This window comes from Sparus aurata, chromosome 22 (genome assembly GCF_900880675.1).
Source record: "Sparus aurata chromosome 22, fSpaAur1.1, whole genome shotgun sequence".
Classification (NCBI taxonomy): Eukaryota; Metazoa; Chordata; class Actinopteri; order Spariformes; family Sparidae; genus Sparus; species Sparus aurata.
Window position 1 is genome coordinate 20,267,850 of NC_044208.1, and position 26,039 is coordinate 20,293,888.

General features: G+C 42.4%; 1 protein-coding gene across 2 annotated transcripts; it reads right to left on the reverse strand.

The window, feature by feature from the left end:
- Positions 1–25,969, reverse strand: rps6kc1 (ribosomal protein S6 kinase polypeptide 1). 2 transcript variants are annotated; one of them, XM_030405807.1, is made up of 16 exons: positions 25,788–25,969; positions 24,621–24,656; positions 23,384–23,504; positions 22,964–23,079; positions 22,790–22,883; positions 22,655–22,708; positions 22,126–22,548; positions 20,938–21,062; positions 19,178–19,276; positions 16,600–16,647; positions 15,834–15,966; positions 11,387–13,036; positions 10,018–10,107; positions 4,419–4,501; positions 2,731–2,826; positions 1–1,700 (listed from the first exon to the last, which is right to left on the reverse strand). In XM_030405807.1, the coding sequence occupies exons 1-16, from the start codon at positions 25,887–25,889 to the stop codon at positions 1,599–1,601; spliced, it is 3,372 nt and encodes a 1,123-aa protein (XP_030261667.1). In that variant the 5' UTR covers positions 25,890–25,969; the 3' UTR covers positions 1–1,598. The 2 variants fall into 2 exon arrangements, with proteins under 2 accessions (XP_030261667.1, XP_030261668.1); XM_030405808.1 differs by lacking the exon at positions 1–1,700 and adding an exon at positions 1,725–2,036.
- Positions 25,970–26,039: the final 70 nt, after the last annotated feature.

Genomic DNA, 26,039 nt, shown 5'->3' on the forward strand with positions numbered 1-26,039 from the left:
TGAACTGATCCAGGTATTTTTTTATTGTTATCCAGAGTGCACTGACAGACCAGTAGAGACGTACAGCACAGACAGAAAGTGAGCATTCAATAGAAAACAGGAAATCGGATCTCACTGTGATGTTAATGTCCAAAAAAAGGGGTTAATATGTGGAATATGGACCTGGTGATTTACAGAATCTGTCAGTTAAACGTGTATTAATCCGTAGTGAAATGCAACAGAGTGCAGCATCAAATCTACAAGTGTCGATTATCTACATGTATTGTTAATGATGTGTTTGATATATGCTCAGGAAGCGATATATGGCCTGTAATGTACCCATGAGAACGATTACCACATGAGTCAGTCGTTATTGATATTATTGAAAATCAGCATTAGGATCTGTGTGGCGTGTTAGCAAAAACAAACACAATGAGATTAAAAAAAAAAAAAAAAAAAGGATTTGATTGATGAGGCAGTAAGTGATTGACATGTTGGGACATGATCAAAGCTTCCAGACCTGGGTGTACCTCTCACTCAGCACAACATCCTTCAAAAAAGTATATTTACATGACGTTTCATTATTTATTGTTCGATAGGGTTTTTTTCATCGCATTAAATATATCACATAAATTATATTCTCACATGCAGAATATGCAGTGTTGTTCAGTGCAGAGAGTTTCCTCTGATATTCATAAAAAAAAATTAAAAAAAGGATCTGTTTAAAGGGCTGGTTTTAAATGTGTGGTTCAAGCCTCACCTTCGTTATTCTTTCTTTCTCCCTTGAATGAATGAGCGCATGAAACGCACTCACTGTCCACACCCTTTTACAGGTATACTTTTATTAAATAATTTAATCATAACATGCCTAAATTCTTCACTTAATAACAAACTCTCTACCTCAAAATATTTTGTTCATTAACCTTGCATAGTGTCCATCTCTGTTACCGCACATGGGCTGGTTGGCAGTAAAAGGGGTTGGGGGGGAGAAAGTTGTAGGAAATGAGATCTCATGGCGCTGCAAACCCCACATCAAATAAAAAGCTCAACCTGTCCCACTCACAGCTAATCTCAATGGGCTCCATGAGGAATGACAGAAGTGTAATAGGTGGATACAAATTGTGTGTATTACACATGGGTCTTATGAAAGGTGACTTGAGTCTATGTCAGTGTGAATGGGAAACATGCAGTACTCAGTGGATGCAGTAAAAAACACAAAAAAATGTCACCTCTCAGTCGTGTCATTTTGGCTTACAGCTACTGTACGAGGAGTGTAACAGCAACAATGTTGTAGTGGATCATCACTCACTGTAGAAATTATTGCACCACACGTTGTTGTTAAGTGTTCCCTGCACCAAAAACGTTACACAGTAAACCCTCTGTGAGATAAAGACATGAGCGATTTATGAGGAAGGTAATACTGCTTCTTGGCAAATTCCATACAAAAACGAAGTACATGGGGACTGAATGGCCGGACGCAGAATGGGAATATGTATGCAGAAATGCATTAATTGTATTTACTGTGTTTGTGTGATCGGTTTGAAAAGGAGTTCGTTTCAGGACAGCCAGTCTCCCAACATGCAACTCTGGTTTTTCCGCAGTCCCACAATGCACAGCGTCTATTTTGGCCAGTCCACCCTGGCAAAAAAAGGGTGTGATTTGATATCATCCACACCTCCGACACCTGCCCCAAGTCTCTCCATTGGGTTGTACTGGAGTAGCTGCACAGGAGGATAAGACAGAGACCAAGACACATTTTTAATCCAACAAGCAACCATTAGCAGCTTTTTTATCTAGTGAGCTGAAGTACAGACATACATTTACAGTCGAGAGCCACTGGAACTCTAAAATGACACTTTGCAGCAACACATAACATCTTGTTTGTCGACTTCCTTCCTTCCTTCTCTAAATTTCCCAGAAGTCAGGGCTGATTTTACACAGTGACACACACAAGTAGCCTTACATGTACAGTACACCCTGTAGTAGGCTATAACCTAAGAAGAGCACAGCCAGCCAGTCAGGAGGGACTTCAAGAATTGAAGATGTCAGTGTGTTTACTGGGGAAAGTACAGATTACAATTCCCATTATTAGTACAGCAAGTAAGCAGTGGAAATGCAATGCTAACAAGTGGACCAACTACAGTTGCTGCAGTCCAAGTTGCTGTAATGTGCAGTTACATTTTCTACTATAACAAAGGTCTAGTTGTTTTTTAGACATTTTATGCAGAAGTGCTACATATTATTTGTAACATGAAGATGGCGTTTTTAGCACTGGGATGATTTTTACTTGCACACTGTTAGACAGTGCTTTTTGGATGTATCTTTTAAGTCATTGTAGCAAGTCATGCCAACCCAGTTCTTCTGGTGTGTTCATTTCAAACAGACCGCTATTGCTTTTGTAGGAAATTATGCATTGCACATATTTTTCCACTTCTAAAGACCTGTCAACAATTGGGTTCTAAATATTACATATACGTATTTTTATAAGATCTACGTTTAAAATCCAGTGAAAGATGCTGGTAACTTTAAAACATCAAAATTCAACAGATTTTTGCTTTAACAGTATCATCACGCACCAATCCTCATTTTAAAAAGCAGTGAATTAGTTGTGTTCAATTTTCTTGATGCAACATTTGTTAAGAATAGATTGTTATACAAAATTATCCACAAATTGTTTTTGATTAGGCCGCTCAATTAATTCCTGTTCATGAAATGACTGTTAAAATATCAACACACTGGACTCCCTCTCACCTGCTCCAGCAGAGATCTGGCCTCCTCTGAAACAGACTCTGGGATGTTGAGCGCAGTGTGGCGACCAATTCCTGCTGGATGGCACCGCAGCAGTGACTGTACAGAGGGAAGGAGGGGTGGAAAGAATAGATAACTATCAACGTAAACAAAAGAAACCCTGACAGACAGACACACTGACACCCGCAGAGCAAAGGTCGACATGAGAGCACCGGGACTGGACAAATAGGAGGACACCAAAGAGCCCGAGCACCTGAAACAACACTGATCGCCCCAACTACAACAAGGTAGTGATTCAACTACTGTTTGCTCTTCTTGGAACTGCTGTGTGAGTCAGAGAAAGAATGACATGTTTATACATTATACATCGATTATACCAACTGACGTTACTGGAAGGGCGAACGGTGAAGCAGCAGTTTGTTTTTAGAGTAAATTATGACCAGTTCAAACTGTCAATTACAAGAAATTGTTGCAAAATAAATAAAAAAATCTCACAAGTGAGAGAACGGGAGCACAAGACCTGCAAGTGCTTTTCCAACCGCAGAACATAGCCCCATTGTTAGAATAATTGACAATAATGACGGTAATCACCGCATGTTGCAGCAGCACATCTTTCAGTGAATCTAGACGGACAAATTGAAGATGCTACGACAGGATGTGCGCGGTAAGAGAAAAGTCAACTGCCTGTGTGTTGTGTTGAGAGACCCTGTGTGATTTCTCCATCAGTTAGGTCGGTTGCCTCTCTCTGTCTCTCCTGATACGTGCTGCAGGAGTTCTGGCTGGGTTCCTAGCCGCAGTCAAGACTGCTCCAGGCAAGATCTTATCCTGCAAGGATCAAGAGACACTGTGTGTGCCTGCGTGTGTGTATCCTTGCCAGGCCTGTACCCAGACATAATCATCAAAGGAGACATCTGTGTGACTGACTTGTTTTTTCCAGGTAAGTGGGTGTGTATTGTTGAGCATAATAGCACTAACCTAACACCCCTGCTCAATGCTTGGGCCACTGACGGGAACCACTGATAGCTGATATGAAAATATGCCCACTGGCAATCAGTTAGCATTTATTCAAATTTGACAGACAATAAAAAATTGACGGGACGCTCTGCACCTGCACTGGATGTCGTGTGCGTGCGAGTGTTTGTCCTTCAAGAGAGCGGCAAGTTATAATTAGCATGTGTACACGCACAGCATATCTGTTGTCTTCCAAACAAAAAAGCCTCTTCCCTTCCTCCCAAGCTTGTCTTAAAAGACTGTCCCTCGCACAGCCCTGATCCTGGACCAGCCGAGTTCCAGCACCTCGAGAGCTGCCCCGGTCTTCACCTTCCACGCCGACCTCGGATCGGCGTGCTCAAAGAGCCCAGCGCTACTCCAGGAGCCAGCAAAGAGAGCCCGGGGAGAGCTGACCCCCTGGCCCAGCAGATGGAGCTCAGGCTGGGGGAGAAAGTCACACCGACACCCCTGGCACTCCCCGAGAACCAGAGTAAGAGACGGCAGCCAAGACGCACCTCACACACACACACACACACACACAACACAAACAAACTCAAACACATAGGGAGACGCACGCACAATCGCACACAACCTGGCACGACCATAAAGAGTGTGAGAGAGTTGAAAGCCAAGACACCTACAGACATCCCACAACACCTTAGCAACAAAGATAAAATTTTTTTTTTTACTTTTTGACTCACCGTGCCTGTCAGGAGCTCAAACAGGATGGCGCCCAAGCTCCACCAATCGCAAGCTGCCGTCTCCTCGCTGATACCACCCACCTCTGAAACAAGGGAGAAAACACTGAATTAATCAATAAATTAGTGAGAAGAGAAACAGCGTATGTGTTGAGGACAAATAATCAACTAGTGTTGGATGGAAAATAAGAAAATAAGCTTTGAGGCTAAACGCAAAAGACCTCTTCCATGATTGCACCATTTAAGGTATCCTGCTTTTGCGCCCTCAACATTAAACACAGTTTCAGCCTGACATCTTGGATTATTTAATGTTTCATTGAATTGACACAATCAATTCCAAAAATGAGCACAAAAACACACGGACACAGTCGCACACAGACGCACACAAACAAGTGTGTGTCTCATAAAAGGGCGATTTGCATAATAAAAAAGCAGTTAAATTGAGGAAACCGTCTGCTGCAACTTCACACCATCTGCATGACCTGACCTCGAACACAAACACACGCTCGCGAGACACACGCACTCGCACATACACACCAAGAAATGTAAAGCAGGAGCAACTGAGAACAGAGAGTGTAACATTTTTGTTCAGTTTTCTTTACCTGGACATTTTCTGTTTTTGCTACTGAACACAAAACAACACAACAGAAGATTATTTTTATTGATTCATCTGCTGATTATTTTCATAATTTACACCGTTTGATTTTATGATTTTCAGTTTACAATAATATAAAGAAAAGCAGCTTAAAATACGATTACCACATAAAAAGTGAATGTTTATAAAAACGTTCACTGATTATTAGAGTGACAAACTGTTGCAGTCCTAACACAGCCACTGGTGACAGTCTGACATGAAGGTTTTTATTTCACAGACATTTACCATCTCTCTTCCTTTTCTAAAAGGCTCTTCTTTGGTTTTGTGGTCAATCTTACATTGAGTCAATCTTTAAAACACATGTGTAAAGACTGCCAAAAACCCTCTCAAGGTGAATATTTCATTGGTAGCTCATCCACTTTCAATCTAGAACCACGTTCTGCGACATTAAGGTCCACAACCAGCCTGTCAGGACTGTGTTTAAGTAAGACACAGAAACTGAGTGATGCTCTTTTTGCTAAAGTCAAAAGTGTATGTGCGATAGAGGAGAGTGTGTGTGCTAGCTTCACTGGGTACCAGATGGCCTCTTGTGCCACTCAGCTTCCCTCTGCTCTGCTCTCTCCAGAGGGCCGGGTCCCGGGGTCACGGCTGTGTGTGCCCAGAGACCAGGCTCCTCAGCTGGGGGAGCACAAGAGACAAAGACCCCCTCGTCTCCTGGAGGCTGCCGGGAACTCCAGGGGGCTCGCGCAGCTCTCTTGCAGCTAAGGTTAGAGAGGGCTATGATACGCACTGCGTGGTTCGTATACACACGCACAAACACACACTTGCACAGCCAACTGAGCAACCGGTCTTCAGGGCTCCCCAGGACTACTGTTTTGACAGCCAAGGAGAGAAGATCGTCATTGAACGGACTAGTGATACCTGCGCAGTTATGAGCTGGAGGGAAAATACTGGACACACACACACACACACATAAACACGCGCGCACACGTCTCAGAGCAAGGTCGATGTCATCACAATGGATTAATGTCTAAGGAGCTGCAGGGAGAGTACAGTGGAGCTGGCTACACTTACCGCTCTGTCAGAGCGAGGCAGGGAGAAAGGGAGATCGAGAGGAGAGAGGATGGGAAGGGAGAATTAACTGCATCCACAGGCCATGGGTCATTCAAACTGCACTGTTACACTGTGAGATGTGTACATGTTTAACCATACCCTCAATTTTATTTCTTGAACAGCGCTTGAAAAAAAAACTTTAGAGTAAATCACGCGAGGGCAAAGAAAACAAAAGGATACCGAGAAGTTCAGATGCAACAATACAGCGTGTTCACCTCCTGGCCTCTTCTTCTTCCCTTTCCCCTCAGCAACTGCAGTTCCCTCCTGCTTTGTATCTTAATCACACTCCATCTCCTCTCCCCCAGGGGCCATAAGGAACTTTCTCTGTTCTCCTCTTAGACCGACTTCCCTAAAAACTTAACCGACAGTCATTGTTGAAAGAGGAAGTGAAGTGTACGCAGGTAGGAAGTAAGGAGGGATCCGAGTGTGATGTTCCAAGACTTGTGCGCGCGCGCGTGTGTGTGTGTGCGTGTGTGTGTGTGTGTGTCTTGCTATTCAAAAAACAAACCTAAAACAAGACTATGATGGATCTTCATGAGGGAAGATAAAACATATTCAAATAAACGAAGCAGAAGTACTTTTAGGGTGCTTACTTGAAAAGCTTTTCAAAACAATGAGATGACAGCTCTGTTAAAAAAGGGAACTACATTTTATCTTCCATGAGATCACACCGTGAACCAGCAGGTTGAAGAAAAAAAAACAAAGCAGCGAAAGCAAACAGCGTGTTTTCTGATGAAGTCCTCCGTAACCGGCTTGTTACCTCAGAGGGGAAGAATATTGAATTTCCCTTTTCTTAGACACTGAAGACAATCGGTTTTGGCATTGCTTCCCTCTCAGCAGAACAATCAACAATTCCCATTTCTGCTCAAACTAGGTGGAGTCACACACACTCGGCTTGCTTTTTTTTCCTTAATAGAGAACAAAACGTCAGCCGGCCGATGTTTATGAATAATGACGACACAGTGAGAATGTAAATAAGCAGAAGTGCAGAATAAATAGATTGAAACCCTGCCACAGTATTTTCCAAGTCCACTCCCGTGTTATTTGGGTGTGAGTGTGTGCGTTTTAAAAACATGTTTCTCTCCTTCTTACACACACACACACACACACACACACACACACACACACACACACGGTCACAGCAGGCCCCCTGCTAGCTTTCTGGCAAACAGTCATAAATCTGTCATCAGGAATGAAGCCATCGCTGGAGCTGACCCTGTCTGGATAAACAGCAATACATAACAAGGGCAGGGGAGACACACACTCACTAACCTCTGCGTTAGAGTGTGTGTGCGTTTCAAAAGCACATGCATCTGCAGATACATGCGTTGACCATATGGATGGTTTGCGGGTAAACATAAGAATGCAGAATAGGTGACAGTCATCACTTTGTAGTAAGTGTATGCCTGAATTTACAACTATAACAAATGAGGGTGGACTTAAGAGACACATTAGAAAAAGAGAAAAAGTGCCAGTGGTCGATTAGCAGTCAGTCAAAGGATGTAGAAGTGGTACCATCACTCAACAAAAGCATAACACACCCCCTGCTGGCTGCTAGTATGTATTACAGCCATTGATCCGCATGGGATCAACAGTCGTTTAACTAACGAGACCTTTCTCACCTGGGCTGAGGTCAGTTCAGCTCCGGGCTTTCATCCCCAACATTTAACACTTTTTAATGAGCATCTTCTCATCTTCGCATTATTTGTGTGAGCTGAATATAAACGCCACCTAAATGTGATTCAATGAGCACCACTGTAATGATTTTTATTGTGTCAGGAGCTGCTGTAAATGACTTACAACTAATACATAGAGTCAAGTTCCTCCTCCTGTATACTTTATGATACTTGAATTAGTCTTTAAAACAAACATTCTACATTATACAGTGCTTAAAATGTATTTAATTAATGGGTGCACAGTGTAGTTTTTGGGAAGATTTGTACTGATTGCTTTTCATGACTGAAAAAAACCGAAGAAACAAATGGTCAATCATGTTTCTGTTTAACTTTGTTAGTATTTACAGAAACTTTCCCTATAGCCACTTTTCCTATTCAGTTATGAAAATAGTGTTTAACAAATAAATATTTCTTAGTTTGTAATGTTACCTTCTTAATATTGTCAGTCTTGCCTTTCTAAGTTTAAATGTATTTTTCAAAACTATATATTGCACCTTTAACATGTAGATGTATTCAATGACAATCACTTGTGAAGGAAAGAAACCAAAAGCTGCTTAAAGCTTCTCAAATCTGAGTATTTGTTTAACTTGTTCAGTTTCATGTCATTTTAAAGTGAATATCTTTCAGTTTTTTGCCTGATGCTTGGAAGCAATATGACATTTGAGGACAGCAGTTCTCAAAAATAATCAAATATGTGATGTGGAACTTTATCGTTGATAGTAGTCGACCAAATGAAATGCAACATTATCTTGAACAAAATCAAGACTTTTTTTGTGTTTGATTGTTGTTAGAAATGTTTACGATAATGTAAAATATATTAAAAAGTTCTAGTGGTTAATGCAGAAATGTTACATATTATATCTTGAATTTGAATAACAAATGTATTAATAAATAGACAAGTTTTTTTAGCGGATTAATTTTACCTTTCAAACCAACCATACATGCTCTTAGAATAGTGTAAAACATCTCTCACTGCTTCTATTAGCAAGAAAATTACTGCATTAACTAAACAGTGACTTAAGTGGCAAACATGTCTCGGTTCAGCACTTACATTTTACGCTACATTATGCATAAAGCTCCTTGAGCTGAGCTTTACTCCTGTGTCTTTAGGTCATCTACTGCTGGCCACTATATGCCTCTACGAGCTTCTATTTCCATTAGTAGGCTTTTAAACAAGCTGTTGCTAAGGGAATAAAAATGCACACTTTGGATATTAGATAGAGCATTTGTTGCTTTCAGATTTATTACAACAGTGGCATACTGTATGTTCTAGTCACAAGGAGGATTTAAATCTGAAGTGACCTTCCTGGCTCGAGAGAGGATGAATATGAGTGATAATATGAGTGCGTGGGAGAGCGAACGCGTGTGAGGGCCTCTGTGTACGTCTCAGAGTGTTTTAACCAACACTTATCAATCCTGCATATTAAGAATCACATAATTAAACGCATCATACATAAGCCAGACAAGAAGCCGTGTGCTTGAAGAGGCAACATACTGGAAAGTATCCGCCTATAGATGTGAAATGCATGTGCACACATACACACACGCACACACAGAAGTGCTAAGTAGGGACACGGTGCTGTAGTCTAGCAGCAGTTTGTTTTAGGCAGCTTGTAAACAGCATGCCAGAGCTGCCACAAGCCTGCTGGGGGCAACATATGGGGTTACCGCACCACTGGCTCACTGTTGCACAACGGCACACTCTACAGGACAAGGAGAGAGCTACAACTTGATCCACCGTTTCAACACAATGACGGCAAGAGGAGGAAAAAAATGAACAGATATTTCTAATTCATCTTCAAAATTTTATTCCGAGCGTTATTATAATTTGGAATACGGTTGCCATGATGAGGGTTTGTGTCCTTTAGATGTGGTTCTGTTAACCGCAAAAGATTAGACGAACAGAATGGAAAAAGCACCTTTGCATATGGATCTCTGTCCATCTCCAAGATTAGAGGAAATCAGTGTTCATCTGCTTCTACTGTCAAGAGCGGTTTGTGTACACTTGGATTATTCATGCCTGGCTATGAATGAGGGTTTTGTGACCATGGGAAAGTGGCCTACTTATGGCCGTGCATGCCTGCATAGAATTAACCCCACATAAACCTCCCGACTGACACGCAAACACACAAAATGAGGTTCCCAATTAATTAAGAATGAGTGCTTAATACAAACCAGAGAACATAAAGTGTGTGTGGCGTGTGTATGCGTGTCTCACCTGGTGCACAGTACATATTGGCGATGGCCTCTTTGTTACAGGACTCCTCCACGTCGCTCCAGCTACAAAAGTAGGTAAGTTGAACATGACCTAAGGAGACAGGAAGAGAAGAGAAAGTGTTAAGTTTACAGTTCGGAACATTTGCCTTGTGCTCCGTCTCTCGCCGACCACACACAGTCAAGTGTCACTCTGACTTTTCAAACTGTTTACTCACCTTTGGAGCACTTCCTTCCTCCGCTCCTTTCTGCCTCTCCACATCCCTTCGCGAGCTTTTCAAGCACACAGCCCCTGCGATTACTCCTGTTTAGCGGCTACCCGTTAACGCTATCATTAGAACTAATGGTGTCATTAGGTAGCCGTGGCCATTAGCCTGGGCTAGCCAGACTGATGCACCACACTACGCCGTTGATGGGCCCTTTAGAACAATAATTACCGCCGGGGAGACGAAAACAGCCACTCAGCTAATTAGACGCTTGTTGATAACGAGGTGGAGAGAGATGATTGTAGGACGACAAAAGAAGAAGTTGAGGGGGAATCTGTGACCTCCTGGTAAAACAACACTTTCTCCTCTGGAAAAGCCTTCGTTTCAGTAAATACATCACATCATGGTTGACGGACAGAGACAGTTCCATAAATACGATCTGCTCTAAGAAAGCAATAAGCAGATTTCTTAACTTTATATGTCAAGCTTTTCATTTTCTGCTGGAGAGCAAAATATTTTACATCCATAAAGTACCACAGCTTCAGTAGGATGTCATCTTATATTTGCTGGAAGTGAAATATGAGCAGATGTTGCCAAGGGTCTATAGAATTTTTATTAGGTCTTTATTGAACTACTTACATCTGAAATGCCTATGGCAAACCTCTCAACAGACCAACTAATAGTCCTGAAATTATTGCTCAAGGCTGCAGCCTCTGTTTAGTGCATGCATTTCTAATTGATGTTTTATGGAAGTTGAGATTAAAGTATTCAGAAGACAATCTGAAGATGTGCTAACCCACACGACACAAGCTATCAAACTTGGGGCAATTTTTTACCAATACTATGATCATGATCATGAGACTAATGACAGACCAGGACAAGAAAGGCGACATCAGCCACTGTCCCTGCCTCCAAAGTCTCAAAGAGTCAACTTGACAGGCAAGCAAGTGTTGAGCACTTATAACTTTGGTATATCCATTATCGACATTATCTCAACCATAAAGTGACATTTAAAGTTGGGTCATTTCTGTATGTAATAATCTTGTACAATCTTTAAACGTTAAGAGTTATTTTTGGGGTTGTACAGAACAAAACTGTTCCTCACACGAATTCTTGTCGCCAGCCATTTGTCATGAGAAAACACCGTGGGAATCATGGTGGTCTTACCTTGGTGGTCGAGCAGGATGTTGCTGGGGTTCAGGTCTCGACAGATGATGCCCTCTTGGTGCAGAGAATCCAGGGCTGTCACCATCTCCGAGGCCCAGCATCGTACAAACTCCTCTGGGATACGAGCTTGGGATGCAGCCAACGACAGCTCGTCCAGCTCTGCGAACAGCCGCGATACTTCTTTATCAAATTCGCTGCCACCTGTATTACTAATAAGTCTTGATGATTCACCATCAAGTCCTAATAAAGTATCTACCACTGCACAGGCCTCAGTCCCGTTTGTGGCTCGGACAGATCCTGTCCGGTTGCCACTTTGGTCTGGAACCAAGTCTGTATTTACTTTTGCACTGGCCTCTAGTTTCTCATTAAGCGAGTCAGTAACTGGAAGGTCAAGGGGAAGGTCATTATTTTGGCATGTGAGCTGAACCACCATTTTGTCAGAGGCCTCTTGCCCAAACGCCAAGCTGCAGTCATCCCACAGTGAGTTGAAGGGAGAGGAAGATGCAACACTGGTGTCACAAGTTGCAGAAGCTGTACACAAAGATGACAGCTCCTGCTCCAGTACCAGGTCCTCCTCATCCTCAGGCTGGCTGTGAAGCTGTAAGACATCAGGCTGGATAAACTTCTGTGGAGAGGCTGTGGCCTCGAGGCCCAGACATACTCCTGAAGTCTCCAGTTCCTCCTGTAAAAATTCCACAGTCCCACCCATTACAGGCAGGTTGACCAAAAGGTCTGGTGGGTGACCCTCATCCTCAATTACTGCATCTTTAAATGAGATGACTGGCACTGATTCATTGGAGCCTTTATCACTACAGTCTAAGCCCCAAAACTCCGAGCTGTGACCCTTGACCTCCTCAGGAAGATCTTCGGTGACGTCTGAGCCCAGGTCAGATGCAGAAAAGACAGGGACAGGCTTTAGAGAGGGACGCCGCTCTCCTAAGTCGATACAGGCCACCTCGCTTGCACTGTCTTTGCTGTCAATACGGAAGAACTCCATTGGCGTGTGCTTGGACTGGTCCAAAGACAGAGGCACAGCAGGGGATGGCAAAGGACTGAAGACTTCACTGTGGTCCTGTCCTTCACCCCGGTATTGCTCATTGTCAAGAGTGTGGCCGCTTTTGTCGGACGACTCTGTGAAAAAGCCAAGTTCCTGAGAGCTGATGGGCGAAGAGAGGCTGTCGTTGCTAAGCAGCGAGCGGCTACGTGAGGAAGTGGTGGTCGTCCCAATGGGCACTTCCAGTGACAGCATTTCCGTTTCACTCCTCTCTTCCTCTTCCTCTAGTGCATCTGGTTCTACCTTCTCCTGTTCATACTCATTGCAAAGAGTCAAATAACTGTTGGTGCACTCTTCTTCTGAAGTGGCTCCTGAGTCCGGCTGGGCCCTAATTTGCTCAGTAAGTCTGGGGGGAAGAGCAACTTTCTGAGGAGACGTGATGAGGTTCTCCCCTTTTTTCTTCAGCCCTGAGACAGAATCGGAAAAAGTGGCCGGCCCAGAACCAGAACTGGCTGAACCTACATCCAGGTGTGGTACAGTGTGTTGTGGAGTGTGTACAGCCGCTGTATGGCTCTTCTGGATGAAAGGGATGTCAAAGCTCTCCTCTGGGCTGGAATTACGAAGGTATTTTGCTATGTGAGACCACAGCTTCCCACCTAAAAATGAAGGAAACAGAGCATTAGGGACACAGTCAAAACAGCAGTAAACCTATGTATTGAGAGGACCACTGAGGAGTTAGAGAGAAAGCTGTGCAATTGGATAATCAAAGCACACTTCCACTGCTGGAACATTACCAGGAATGTTTTTTAAAACTGACCTGTTTCAATATGGGGAACCTTGATCGAAATGTAGTACCTAGGCCGTAGTTTCTGTTGTCTTAAAAAAGCTCCTGCTTCAGAGTAGTGAAAGTTGGTGACTGGCCAAACACCATTAGTTGAATGTCTAGTTTCCCATTCAACCCTGTGGGCTTTGAGCATCAAGCAAACAAATAACCAGAAACTACTGATTTTTTAGAGGTGGATATCTTACACTTCTGTCCATGAAACGTTTAGGGAATATCTGATGCCGATACTGATGTTTTTTTTCTTTTAGTTGATAATGTTTTTGTTAAGTACAGTACACTACTTGAGTAAACAAGCCCTGGCGCCAGGGAGAGAAATCTTCTTTATACTTTATAAGAAAATGACCTGACTGTTTTTAAAGGATTTGAGAGGGCACAAGTTGATCTTACAAATGCAGGGCTGTAAACTAGCGGTCGCCACTCGCCAAATGTGACTAAAATATTCCCCTGGCGACTTAATTTTGGAGGGATACATGCCACGGGGCGGGTAAATGTTTGTCCCGATGGTCGTGCTCTTGCAATAAATTATGCATGATATAGCAAAACATTGTAGTAGCTGTAAAGTGATAAATTATGACGGTAACAAACGTTAGTGCTAACCCGGCTATTTGTTTTGTGTCGCACTGAAGTAGCTCCCCCGACGTCACCGCTGTAGAAAATAGTTCCCCTCAGAAGCAACGTAGCGTGCGCGTCACTGCTCTTTATAAGTTTGGCGCAGTGACTGTGATTCGAGCGCAGCAATGACGACACCTCTAACTCATGAGCTGAGGGAAGTTGTACTTATGTTGTGCATAATTTCTAAACGACTTCCTTCAATTAGGTTTCAGTATGATAATCAAGTGGCTTAATATGAGAACAGTTGTCACGTCACAAAACGTGTAAAACCATGGGTCTATCAAATCCAGTGTAAATGTTATTATGGTACAGTCGCCACTGACAAGTCTATTACAGAGCCTGACAGTTAATTAATGAGTGTTTCCTTTGTCAAAGTTTTGCACTGTTCAAGTTATCAATTTGCAATGTTATGAAATTTAATTAATAATATTAAAATGTATTTCTAAATAATACTTTGGCCTCTTTTCTAAGCATGTATTGGTATATAATACTGTTATCTCCATGAAAAGTACTGAAACAGATGTATATGCAACAAAAAGAGGCAATTTATTATTTGGCCGGTAAAAAATTTACTTGGCCGGTAGATTCTTTCATTTACCGGTCCCCTTGGCAGGTGAGCCAAAAAGTTAGTTTACAGCCCTGTACAAATGTATGACAACACTTTTAATGTATTGTTCTTTTCAATAAAGTTAATACTTCAAAAGCATTTTTAGCATGCTATACAGCTACGAACCTAATAATAAGAATTTTCAGTAGCCTTATAAACTGATGGCAGGGATGTCACAAGTCAGCAGCTTGTGAACGTGCCACCGCAAAAACTGATCAGATAGACATCTGCACCTACTACTGGGGAATGTTATCTTAACTGTCATTAGTTTGATAACAATCAACATTCTAATGTTTGGCAGATAAATCGACGAATCCCTAAAATTGCATCGAAACCCAATTATTTTCTGCAATCGCTCAAATTGACCTAATACTAGAAGTTCTTCAGATTTTGCAAAAAAGCATTAGAGATGTTTTGTTTAGTTCCTGACTTTGGTTTCTGGGCCTCCTTAGTCACTGGACTATTTGGATAAAAGGGTCATTAGTTTCCACTTAGGAATGATTAACCAAGGCAAACAAAAACAGTTATGACTGAAGCCAATTAGGCGAAATGAGGCTGCTGGGGTGTGTGTGTGTGTGTGTGTGTGTGTGTGTGTGTGTGTGTGTGTGTGTGTGTGTGTGTGTGTGTGTGTGTGTGTGTTTTAGGTTCCCAGTGTAATGTTAGCATTTTGACTTCTCTCTGTCTTACACACACACGCAGATATAGAGATACACACACAGCTGTAGTGTGAGCAATTGGAAGCCAGCATCTGTTGTGTGTGATGAGAATGGATAGGGAGTTCTCAGTGATGATAATGATAGCGGGGCAGCTCGATGGCTTAGAAAGTAAAACCATCCACATGTTGTTTTGTCCAATGTCACTCAGGTCACTGCCTCCCTCCGTCTGCCTGTCTATCCTCATTCAACCCATCAGCGCACTAAAGAAGCATAAGGAGCAACCCTGGGCTTTCTCAATCACAGAGCTGGGATGTAACTGGAGTGAAACTGTGCTTGGCTTTATTAGATCATGTTGAACAGCCCCATATGATATTCAATACTGTCCACTAATATTAGCGCAGGGTGGTTATAGAGTGCGCCAGATTGAATAGGTTACAGGGCATTAAAAAATATGGCTGCGTTTCATTGTACGCACTCACCCACACACACGAGCGACACACACATCCTAGAGTGAGTGGGATGTAAGGAGGCCCAGGTGTTGGCATAGCTAATGAAGCATGGCGCCACCTGGTATTCAGAATAATGACCTGTGACACACACCCATCTCTATCAAACATCTGTCTGGAACAAGGGCAGAGAGAAGAGAGGAGGAGGGATCGGGCGAAAGGAGGGGAAAAGACAGTTGGAGGTAAAGAAGACAAAAGAGGGGGACGGAGGGACATGAGATGTCTTACCTTCGGCATACTGCAGCAAAAGGAAAACCGCGTCTTCGGAGAGGATGAACTTCCTCAGCTGCACCATGTGGGGCAAAGAGTGAGGCATGACGGTCCTCTTAGTCCGCCCGCAGTCACTACTCTTCCTCAGACCCTGTGACAAGACAGGAGGAGAAGGAGGTGAGAAATTAGAGGTGGAGTATGAAAGGAAGAAAGAGTGAGTATTTTAGGAGAAAAAGGGGAAAAGGAATATTAACCCAAATTAGGAGGGCAGGAGATGAGGTGAAGGAAGGTGAATGTTTTAATTTGTGTGTGGAATAAGTAAAAAAAAAAAAAAAAAAGTGAGGGAGCGTGGCGAAGGAGAAACCTCCCATTAAAGAGGTGCCAGCTATGCCCCATGGCAACCCAAAGTCACTGGATTCATCAAGCCACATACAGCGCGTGACTTTAACAGAGCCACACAAATCTATCAGCGCTACACGTAAAGTTCACATTGGCCACAAGAGTGTGTGTGTGTGTGTGTGTGTGTGTGTGTGTGTGTGTGTGTCTCTCTGTGTGTGTAGATATGCATGTTTGTGTGTGCGCACGTGTGTGTGTAGTCATCTGTGCCTGCGCTGTGCGTTGGCATCTGGCACACGTCTCACACCTGAGAGCAGAGGAGCTGACAGGGACAGGCCCATTAGAATCAATTACACCGGTCACACACAGGGGCTTCTGGCACACTTCACACTCACACTTACAGTCAGGACGACACACAGACACACACACACACACGCATTACACTTACTTTCAGGATGAACGTCTCTTGTGTTCTCTTGTCCATGACCAAAAGAACCTGTGATGGAAGAGTGCCATTAATTGCCAGGTATGAACAGACATACACAGTCTAAGATGATGTAGTGCTCGTGTCCTCCAGAGCAGTGTTTTTCCAACGACGGGGTCAGGGCACACATGAGGGTCACGGCAAGATAAATGTAGGTCCCTAAATTATACGGGAAAAATTGGCATTAACACGCCGACTCCTGCTGTGCGGACCGAACCGAAGTCCCAGCCACATAACAATTAGAGCTGCACAATATGGATTTCTTTCAGAAGATACAGATAATTGATTATCACTTGCTTCACACATAGCAAATACAGATAACATAACAATACATTTCACATTATTTTATTTTATTGATAACCTGTTGTTTATGGACACCTGAGAGTAAGTTAGATGTAGTGAGGAAAGATGGATGATTAGATTTGTAGAGTTAAAACTGGTAGGCTTTTTTCCTCTTCTCTGAACCCTAGTGGAACTTGAATTGCAAACCCTCTCTGTGTTTATAGACAGATTGCAAACCAACTTTAAAAAGGTCCAATTTGTAAAAAAGTTGATTTTTGAGTCTCATTCGCAACTGGTCAAATACTGACGCTTTGTGATGGCAGTCGACCTGACCTACATTTTCAAAGCATCAGTATTAGACATGTTTAGAATGAGAATAAAAAAAATCACGTGTACCTCTGTAAGTACCTTTGTCTGTACATGCTGTGCTTGTTAAGTCAATGAAATCAATTAATAATACATTTTTAGTATTACTGGCTCGAATTCATCAGCTCCATATATATCATGCATCCAACATAATAACTAAAAGAAATCTACAGGACTGAAAGAGCAAAAAAAGGGGAAGAAACCCACACACAAAAAAAGGAAAGGTGTAAAAAGATACATTACACCTGAATTGATTAGTTTGCAAATGATGGTTTAATTGCCAGAAGATAATTAATAAAAAGCCTTTTTGATAATGTCATCTTTAAGTAAATTGTCATTGGGTCCATTTTCTCTAGTATGATGTATGATGTATGATCAAACGTACTAGTATGATCAAACGTACTAGAGATCATCATTCTTTTTTTTCTTCAAATTATTATAAATCCACTATCTTTAGATTCTGATGATTGAAGCCCCGATACACACAAAGGGATATATGAGCAATTGGCTAACCACACGGCTGATCATTCATATTTACGTTCACATTTCAGATGCACAAAGGTCTCTATAGAGATCTGCGGTGCTAAATTTGAACATTTTGGACCACATGTGTTTCTTAAAAATATTTCACTACGGAGCTGTCCAATACCTCAGAGCAGACACAGTAATTGTGAACAGTGAAATGTCTGAATCCCTATTCATCTGTAAGTTCCTCTTTTGTTTCACCCTCCTCTACTCTCTCCCTCCGTCTCTTCCTAACATCTCTATTTCCTCCCTCCTATCCTCTGACATCTCCATTGCTCTTCTGCTCCCTCGCTGTCTCTGGGGAGAGCTTGAGCATATGTGTGTGAGCAGGTTTGTGTTTGTGCGTCGCCGAGTGCGCGCGTATGTTTTGTGGGTGCGTTCTCTCCATGTGACCCTGGTGGGGACCAAACAGGTGCAGGCTAAATGGATATGAATGGAGCTGTGAGTAAACAGAGTGGCGGTGCTAGCCAGGGCGCTAATATAATTAAGACACAAACATCAGGGAAGGGGGGAGGTGGAGAAGAGGGGCAGCGAGGGGGGCAGTAGGGTGAGGAGCTCTCTCCATCTGTCCCCTCTGTCCCCATTAAAAGTGAAAGGAGGAAGGAGGAGGAGGAAGAGGAGAGGAAAGCCGAGCCATTTCTGCATGGCGCACTTTCCAGTTATTTCCATTTTTTCCGTGTGTCTGATTTGTTTCTAACATATTGAGGATTTTGCGTGCACCTCTGTAGAGTAACACATGTTAGTGTTGTGTCAACATTTTCCTTGGGGTTTTGTGTGTGCAGAGGACGAGCATCATTGATTCAATGTTGTGTGCCGCTCTCTGAGCTGCTTGCCAAGTCATTTCATGGCTGAGTGGTGAAGTCGCTTCCCCGGCAGCTGGTTGAGAGGACCAGCAACCTAAACTGACCTTGTGGTAGTCATAACTGACGCTAAGCATACACACACACACACACAGTCCTTACCGTACCATCCAGTAAATCTATTATCTTTTATTGCTTTAGATGAAAGAGATGGTCAAAGAAGGAAAGGACACAAGGAGAACTTTGAAGATGGATACCACCTGCATTTATCTGAGCTGGGCAATTATTAAATCAATGACTAGCTGTCCAATATAAGTGTAATTACTTTGTTAGGACCATTATTATTTATTTATTTCCTCCTCTTCTGTATATGCTATGATATTCAAGGAGAAAGTTCTGACATCAAGTCAAATAAAGTGAAACGTTTGTTTTTAAATCTGATCGATTACTGTCTGTGTCTTTCCTCACTCTCTTGAAGACAAATTAGCCATTGTGATTTCAAATGACACAACATTAAAGTGAACACAAAATGTGGCTACAGGTTGCAAGACTTGTGATAGTAAACTGACCTTATCTATGACCCCCAACACCCTGTAAGCTCTCAGCTCCTCGGATGGACTCTGCTGACCTCCCCTGCTGGTGGTTGCGCAGCACTGTGCCCCCAAAGCCTTGGACAGAAAGATCATTTTATCATGAAAATATCATCACATTCATAAAGTATTGTGGCCACTTGAAACATGTGACTCAAACAATCAGTGTCAGAGTCTAACTCAGAAAAAGATAAATAAAACAATATAATAAATTAAGCATTCATTTGTGTTGTGGCCTTTAACCCGCGATCATTGTTTTTTTTGGCCCTTTAGGTGCAGCAGACACAAGTTTTCAACACAAATAATCATATTAACAACTTGTGAGTTGATATGGCAAACATCTTGCATTATAAGCCCCTAATGTTCACTCTCTTTTAAGCATCTACAACATTTTCAGGGGAAGCTGCTAAATGCTCCACTACGTCAACCAGCTAATCTTAGTGAACGTCTGTGGTCCTACTTGTTGCGGTGTGTCAAGCACTTCTGGAACTAGTCGCCCTATGCTAGGCTATGGGAAGCAGCACACAAGTAGAGAAACTGAAAAAGAAAGGGAAATTGACTAAGCGGTCGCTGAACCATCAGTTATTTCATCCATACAGCAGTTTCTCTTAATTTTTTGCCTCTGTCCTTCTACCATTGCCATTTGCTACTTTCTTATCAGACATATTTTCAATTCAGGGTTCGTACACATTTTTCAAGGTCAAATTCAAGCACTTTTCAAGCACTTTTAAGGGTCATTTTTAAGATTTTCCAGCACCTTATTGCTGGGGCAAAATACGTATCTACAGGAATATATAAACTCATTATTTTTTCTTCACTTTTTATCACAATTATGTACACTGTATTATGCTGTGAACATCTAAAATTATGTTTCATAATAGCAAAAACTTCAGAAATTAATTATCCAGTCTGATCCCAATTTTGTGAAAGGCACAGAGTTATAATGTCAAGCACTTAAACTAAAATCCAAGCACTTTCCAGACCTTGAAAACACAACATTGAAATTCAAGTACTTTCAAGGATTTCAAGCACCCGTACGAACCCTGTCAATTAGAAGCGGTTACATGAGCAGGAGTGGTGCCCAAAACCCTGTTTTATCATAACATTGGTCTGTTAATTCACAATCTTCTGTTTCCTTTTGTTGAATGACAAATACAGACTACCGCAATCTGTTGGTATGGAGAATTATTTCTTGTTGGCTGTCAGCTGCAGTCTTTGCGGTGTGTTCAAGAGCAGCGTTTTGCCGATGAAGTCGATATAAGTCAGCTTCCGTCAGCACTCGTTCTCTGATGTCTGTTTGGTACGTGGACCCTAACTGTGTCTGTCGGCTGTTTGATGCTGAGCAGATAAGTGTACAGTGAGCTTTTAGAGATTTTTTAAAAACAGCTGCTTGCTGTGCCCAAAAATGACAATACAAGACTGTGAAGCTTGACAGCTAAACAATGAGCAGTAACTCACTACAAAGCTCAGGACAGCTGAGGGGAGCTGCAGATTCAGTTCATCGTTTTCAGTGGGTTTATCGCTGACAGTGGACTGTCAATGTGTGTTACAAAAGCCAAGTTAAATATTTTTCATTACAGACTTCCTGTGATGTTTTCATCTGTGATATAAACACCAAAAGCACTCTCATACACCGCCTCAAGTGGTTTGAGGACCCTGGCGGATGCATGCATATGAAGCACATTTGCATAATCCAACAAAGTCATCACACGGGCCTGTGGCATTTCCCTCCCACTCACCACTGTCTGTGTTGACCCCTGACCCATATTGCTTCTCAGATGCAGACTGGATATCTGTTCTGCACGCATCAGATACTCTGCGGTCTTCTTCTTCACTGACTCCCGCCGCGTGGGACTGGGCTCACCTGAAAAAAGGGTTGAGAGAGATCAATAATTTGTCTTTATGAAGCAGTTATTGTAGTGCTGCACTGTATTGAAAGCTTCTGTACTGGCATTTTATTTACTCACAAAACAGCATGTCATTACTGTGGCAAACTAACAAACCACAAAGTAAAAGTGATGTCTTTTGGTTAGAGTCCTTCAAAGGGGTGGAAGGTAAGGGTCATTGGAACAGACTCTCAACAACACTTGAGAATGTCATTATATGACAAGATCCAATCATCCATCCACTGCCTTCACCCCCAGTTACCACCCACCTGCCGGCACTCAGCTTAAGAGTATCTAAGATGAGTATCCACCGTCTGCCCATCAGCAGTAAAAACCTTACTTCTCCTCCTAACCACGTACTTTCATGAAGCATTTCTCCACCACTGTTTCACACTGACGGTTTGTATGTGAATATGGAAATATTTTGTGGTGGGATTAATTTTACATGATATAAAAATAAACGTATGTGTCTGTTGGTGTTTTTGGTGCCTGTAAAACAACCAGAGCTAGAGAATCTGCGAACTTTTGAAAAGGGTGTCAACAGGTATTAGACATTAGACATTATTATTTTTGTTAGTTAAACATTGCAGATAGTTAGTATGTTTGTGGTCTCATGTAGAGGTAAAACTCTCGACAAAAAGAGCCTGAGTCACTTTGACAGAAAATAAATTAAAAGTCAGATAAATGAAATAATGTCTGTGGTACTTAAGATCACGCAAATTAAAAACCATAGGCCATTCCATGGCTTTAAAGAGTTTTGAGACCTTTTTAAATTGTCGTGTCAGTGATGCACATGTGGTGAGAAGCATTAAAATATAGTATGAAGAAATAAAAATAGAATTCTATATGAATTTGGCAGGAATGCATCTGCACTTGCATAACTTTCCCACTTTTCTCTAACTTTGGGTAACTAGAGCAAAGCCTTCACAAGAAAAGATTTGAAAGCAACTCTTCAAGGAATTTTGTTATTTAGTAGTGGCTCTAAAGTGGAAAACGTTTCTACCCTAACAGAAAGGTTACTTATGTCTCTCCTAAACTGACCTTGCACTCCTTGCAGTAGCAGGTCCACTCCACTGCGATAGCAGGAGAAAGCTGCCTGGAAGTCCTGCTCTTTCTCCTTCTGTACAGCCAAACAGATGAGCTCACTGGCTCTGTCTAGGTAGTCTGACTTCACTTCCTTTGGGTTGCCTCCACTAGTTTTCCTCAGACTGCCAGAGAAGAGCGGGGTCCGGCCTGGCCAGCTGACCTCTGGGTTAGGGGCTGAAGTGGACGGGACTGAGGCGGGAGATGGCGTGCGGCGGTCGTGCAGGGAAGGCAAGCGAGGGCTGCAGCTGCTGCTAATGTTAGTGGCTCCCCCCTGTGGCTGGTTCGGGGAGGTGCGGCCTGAGGCCATGCCATCATCCAGCCCAGCCAAAGAGTCTGTATCTACAGCCAGGGAGGTCAGGTCGCTGTCACTGGACGGGCCTGGGAAACACAACAATGCTGGGGTCAATGCAGACATCTATGATTTTACAGAATGTATGAGCTCTAATGTGGGTGGGGGTTATTTTAATGCATGAACAAACTTTACCTCCATACTCAGACGTGATCGTCAAATCATCTGCCCCGCTGATGTCTCTCTGAACTGGAAAACATGTGCACACATCTATAAGCAAGTGTGAATTAACAGTCATTGCAAATTAACAGAGAGAGTGTGTAACGCTACCGTCAGAGCTGCAGTCAGATAAACTGTCTGCAAGGAAGTCAGAAAAGGGCTCAGCTGGTCCGATGAGCTCCGAGCCGTCGTGGACTTCACCTCCCTTGAAAAGAATTAAAAACACTGCAGTCCACGGTCTCACAGGGGGCATGTTTGTGTTTATGCATGTATGTGTTTGGATACCTTGAAGAAATCCTGGATATGCTGACTGCTATAGAGAGCAGGGATATTAGCCGAGAACTGTAGCAGATCCTCAGAGCACTGTCTTCTTTCCTCAATTACTGAGTCATCAAAACGACCTGCATGTGCATACATGGATAGAAAGATGCACACACACAGAGTGAGATTGTCTTCGATGGGATCATGTCAAATTATAACACTGAGCTCCCTCTAGGGGGCAGAGTCACCCGTCCTTCTCCAGTGGTTCAAAGGTTCAGGATTTATAGTCTTGTCCCACACAGTCACTTTAACAGTTTTTCTTCAAATGTTCAGTAACAGGAGAAGTTCAAGCATAATATACAAAAGACAAGCATTTTGTGCATTTTTACCTTTATAAGGGGCATATGTTTTGACACAGGGAAAATGTGGGGGTCAGTTCCTTACCAAAGACTTTGGCTCTAGCAAAGGGAGGAAACAGCTCCGACTGGCTACATACATTCTTGTGCAGCTGCCAGAGATTTTGATGAAGCTTCCGGAAATCACTGTATCTCTTCCATACTGTTATCTACAAAAGGAAAGAGAGAGAGGACAGATAGATGAAAATAGGGAGGAAGAGGAGTTAGGGCATCAATAAGTTTGTGTTAAAATCATGTGAAGCTTCACCAAATGGATCATATTAAATTTTGTTCAAATATTTAAAAACTTTATCTAAAGCCTTCCATACTCTGAAACCACAATGAATCAATGTCAGCTGTTGCTCCCCTGCCAATACATGAAACAATCCAACTCATATAACAAGTTTAATGACTCATCATACCACTATCTTGTGAAATAAAACTCATGCAAGTCATGCACAAACCTGGATGATGCAGTTCTTTACTCAGTAAACAAAACATAAATTCCCTAATGTTGAGATGCATGTCCAGCCTGCTGCTGTGGGAAAAAGTGGACTGAGCACCACTCCCGAACAAGAGCGCTGCTCGATAATAGCGGTATGTGTTTCCAGACAAAACTCCTTCACTTCTCCTACACATGCGGTAATTGACATCATGCCTGCTGCATTAGAGTGCTGCTTCCAGGCTAGACTGCATTCCTCAGTGTCTGTCAGATGTAGGAGTGCATGCATGTCTGTTTTTATCCCTTTTTTAAGGGGAATAGCTTAATGTGTTGTGACACCTTTTAGAGGACAAAACAGTTGGTTTGAGTGCAGATGTGAGAAGCATTCCTTCATATTCAATCCGTGGACAAATAGCCAGTCAGTATTTTGAAGAAAGTAAACACTGAACAAAAAGAGATGCTAAATAAACAAATACATGCAATAAGAGGGCAATAATTAACCTGCTTTTGGCTAAATTCTAAAATCTTGTGTGTACAGAGGTGGATAAGGAATGTAGAGCAACACACAGATAGCTTATACTAAAAGCATAGTGCATGAGTAGACTCACTTTCGGACAGAGAGGGAGAAAGTGCAGTTGGTACAGAATATGTATATTGTCGCTGTTTCAAATATTCAGAATTCAGATATGTATTGACGTATTAATATTATCAATACACTACCCTGTAGGGAACACTCCTTACAAAACATTCCATCAGACTCTTGTCTATCAAGAAAATCAACTGTCTGCCAATGCGATGCACATTCAAAAAGTCACAACATAGAAATAATGGTCGCATGTCTTACCTCTTGGACATCCTCTGGGTTTTTCCTGGAGATTATCTGTGTGGAGGAAGACAAAGAAGAAGAAGAAGAAGAAGAAGAAGAGAACTCAGGACCACGTGAATGACTTTAATAGTGGTTTTGCTGCACAGACTTTCTTGTGAGGCTGACACAAGTATGAGGAAGGACACGGCTCTGAGTGTGACAATGAGTGCATTATATAGTGGGATGACGGAAGTCTTGAGTAGAGACATCACCAACACTCCTAACAAGCAGGGTGGATGAAAGACAGAGAATAAGACACTCAGCATGCACTTACTAACTTAATGATATTTGTAAAATCACAGCAGGCTGCTGGTAACTGGACATCTGACAGAATCATGGATAAATGATCGGATATGTCTATTAATTTCATCATCAAAAGACTTATTTCTCCATTCCAACACCTCATCTGTGAGTTGATGCATATTGTGAAAGGAGACAGAGGTCTAATAACGTCTGTAAGTCTGATTGTCCAAAACTACAACTGAATTTTGTCTGTTTGACTTTTCGTCACTTCAGACATTTTCAGAGTATGTCAGCATCTGACTCTGTTAGATTGTTACAGGATGTTTCAGCCATTGACATGAATATTGTTAAGTTATCACAGGCTTTAACATTTCTCAATTTGTTCATCAGAATCTTCTGCAACGTTATTTAGCGTTACATATCTAAAGGTATTTCTCGAACCCTGCCTAAACATACAATAACAATATGAACCACATCTCTAGCTAATGTTAGAGAGAGGACAGATTTCATTTCGCTCAAAGCTCTAACATTTGATCCTATCTTAACACTTACTAAGCGAGCTAGTTAGCTAGCCATCAAGCGGTTATCGCCAGGTTAACACAGCTTTTATGTCGGGTTCAATCACTCTGGCTAATTCTGCTAATGTAAGTTAGCATCTAGAAAAATCCTTTGGAGGTAAAGAGAAACCAATATCTTAAATTATGAGCAAGTCTGAATGTGGCTGTTAGCTCCATATTTTGTGTTTACAAAAGCTGTTGCCACTGCCAGCCAACCCTCAAGAGGTTTAAGTAACGTTACGTGCGTTTGCATCACATTAGCTTGATTAGCACAGCTCGAGCTACAAAGCTAGCTACGGCTAACAACAGCTAGCGTCATCCTTGTTGTCACCCTACGTTTACTTACCCTTGCGGTGACTTTGTACACAGTGTACCCTTTCTGGTGCTTTTTAGGATCCGTGACAGTATAAAACCGAGCAAGTTCTCCTCTGTCCCGCTGCGATATCATTCTGATATTGACAACATTTCCAAAGCTACCAGCCGGCTAGCCGTACACATTCATTCTCTGACAGCACAGTGACAGGCAGGCTAATACGTCAGAGCTCCCCCTGGAGGACAGCCAGTGAAACTACAGGTCACTACCACTTCCATCTACTCT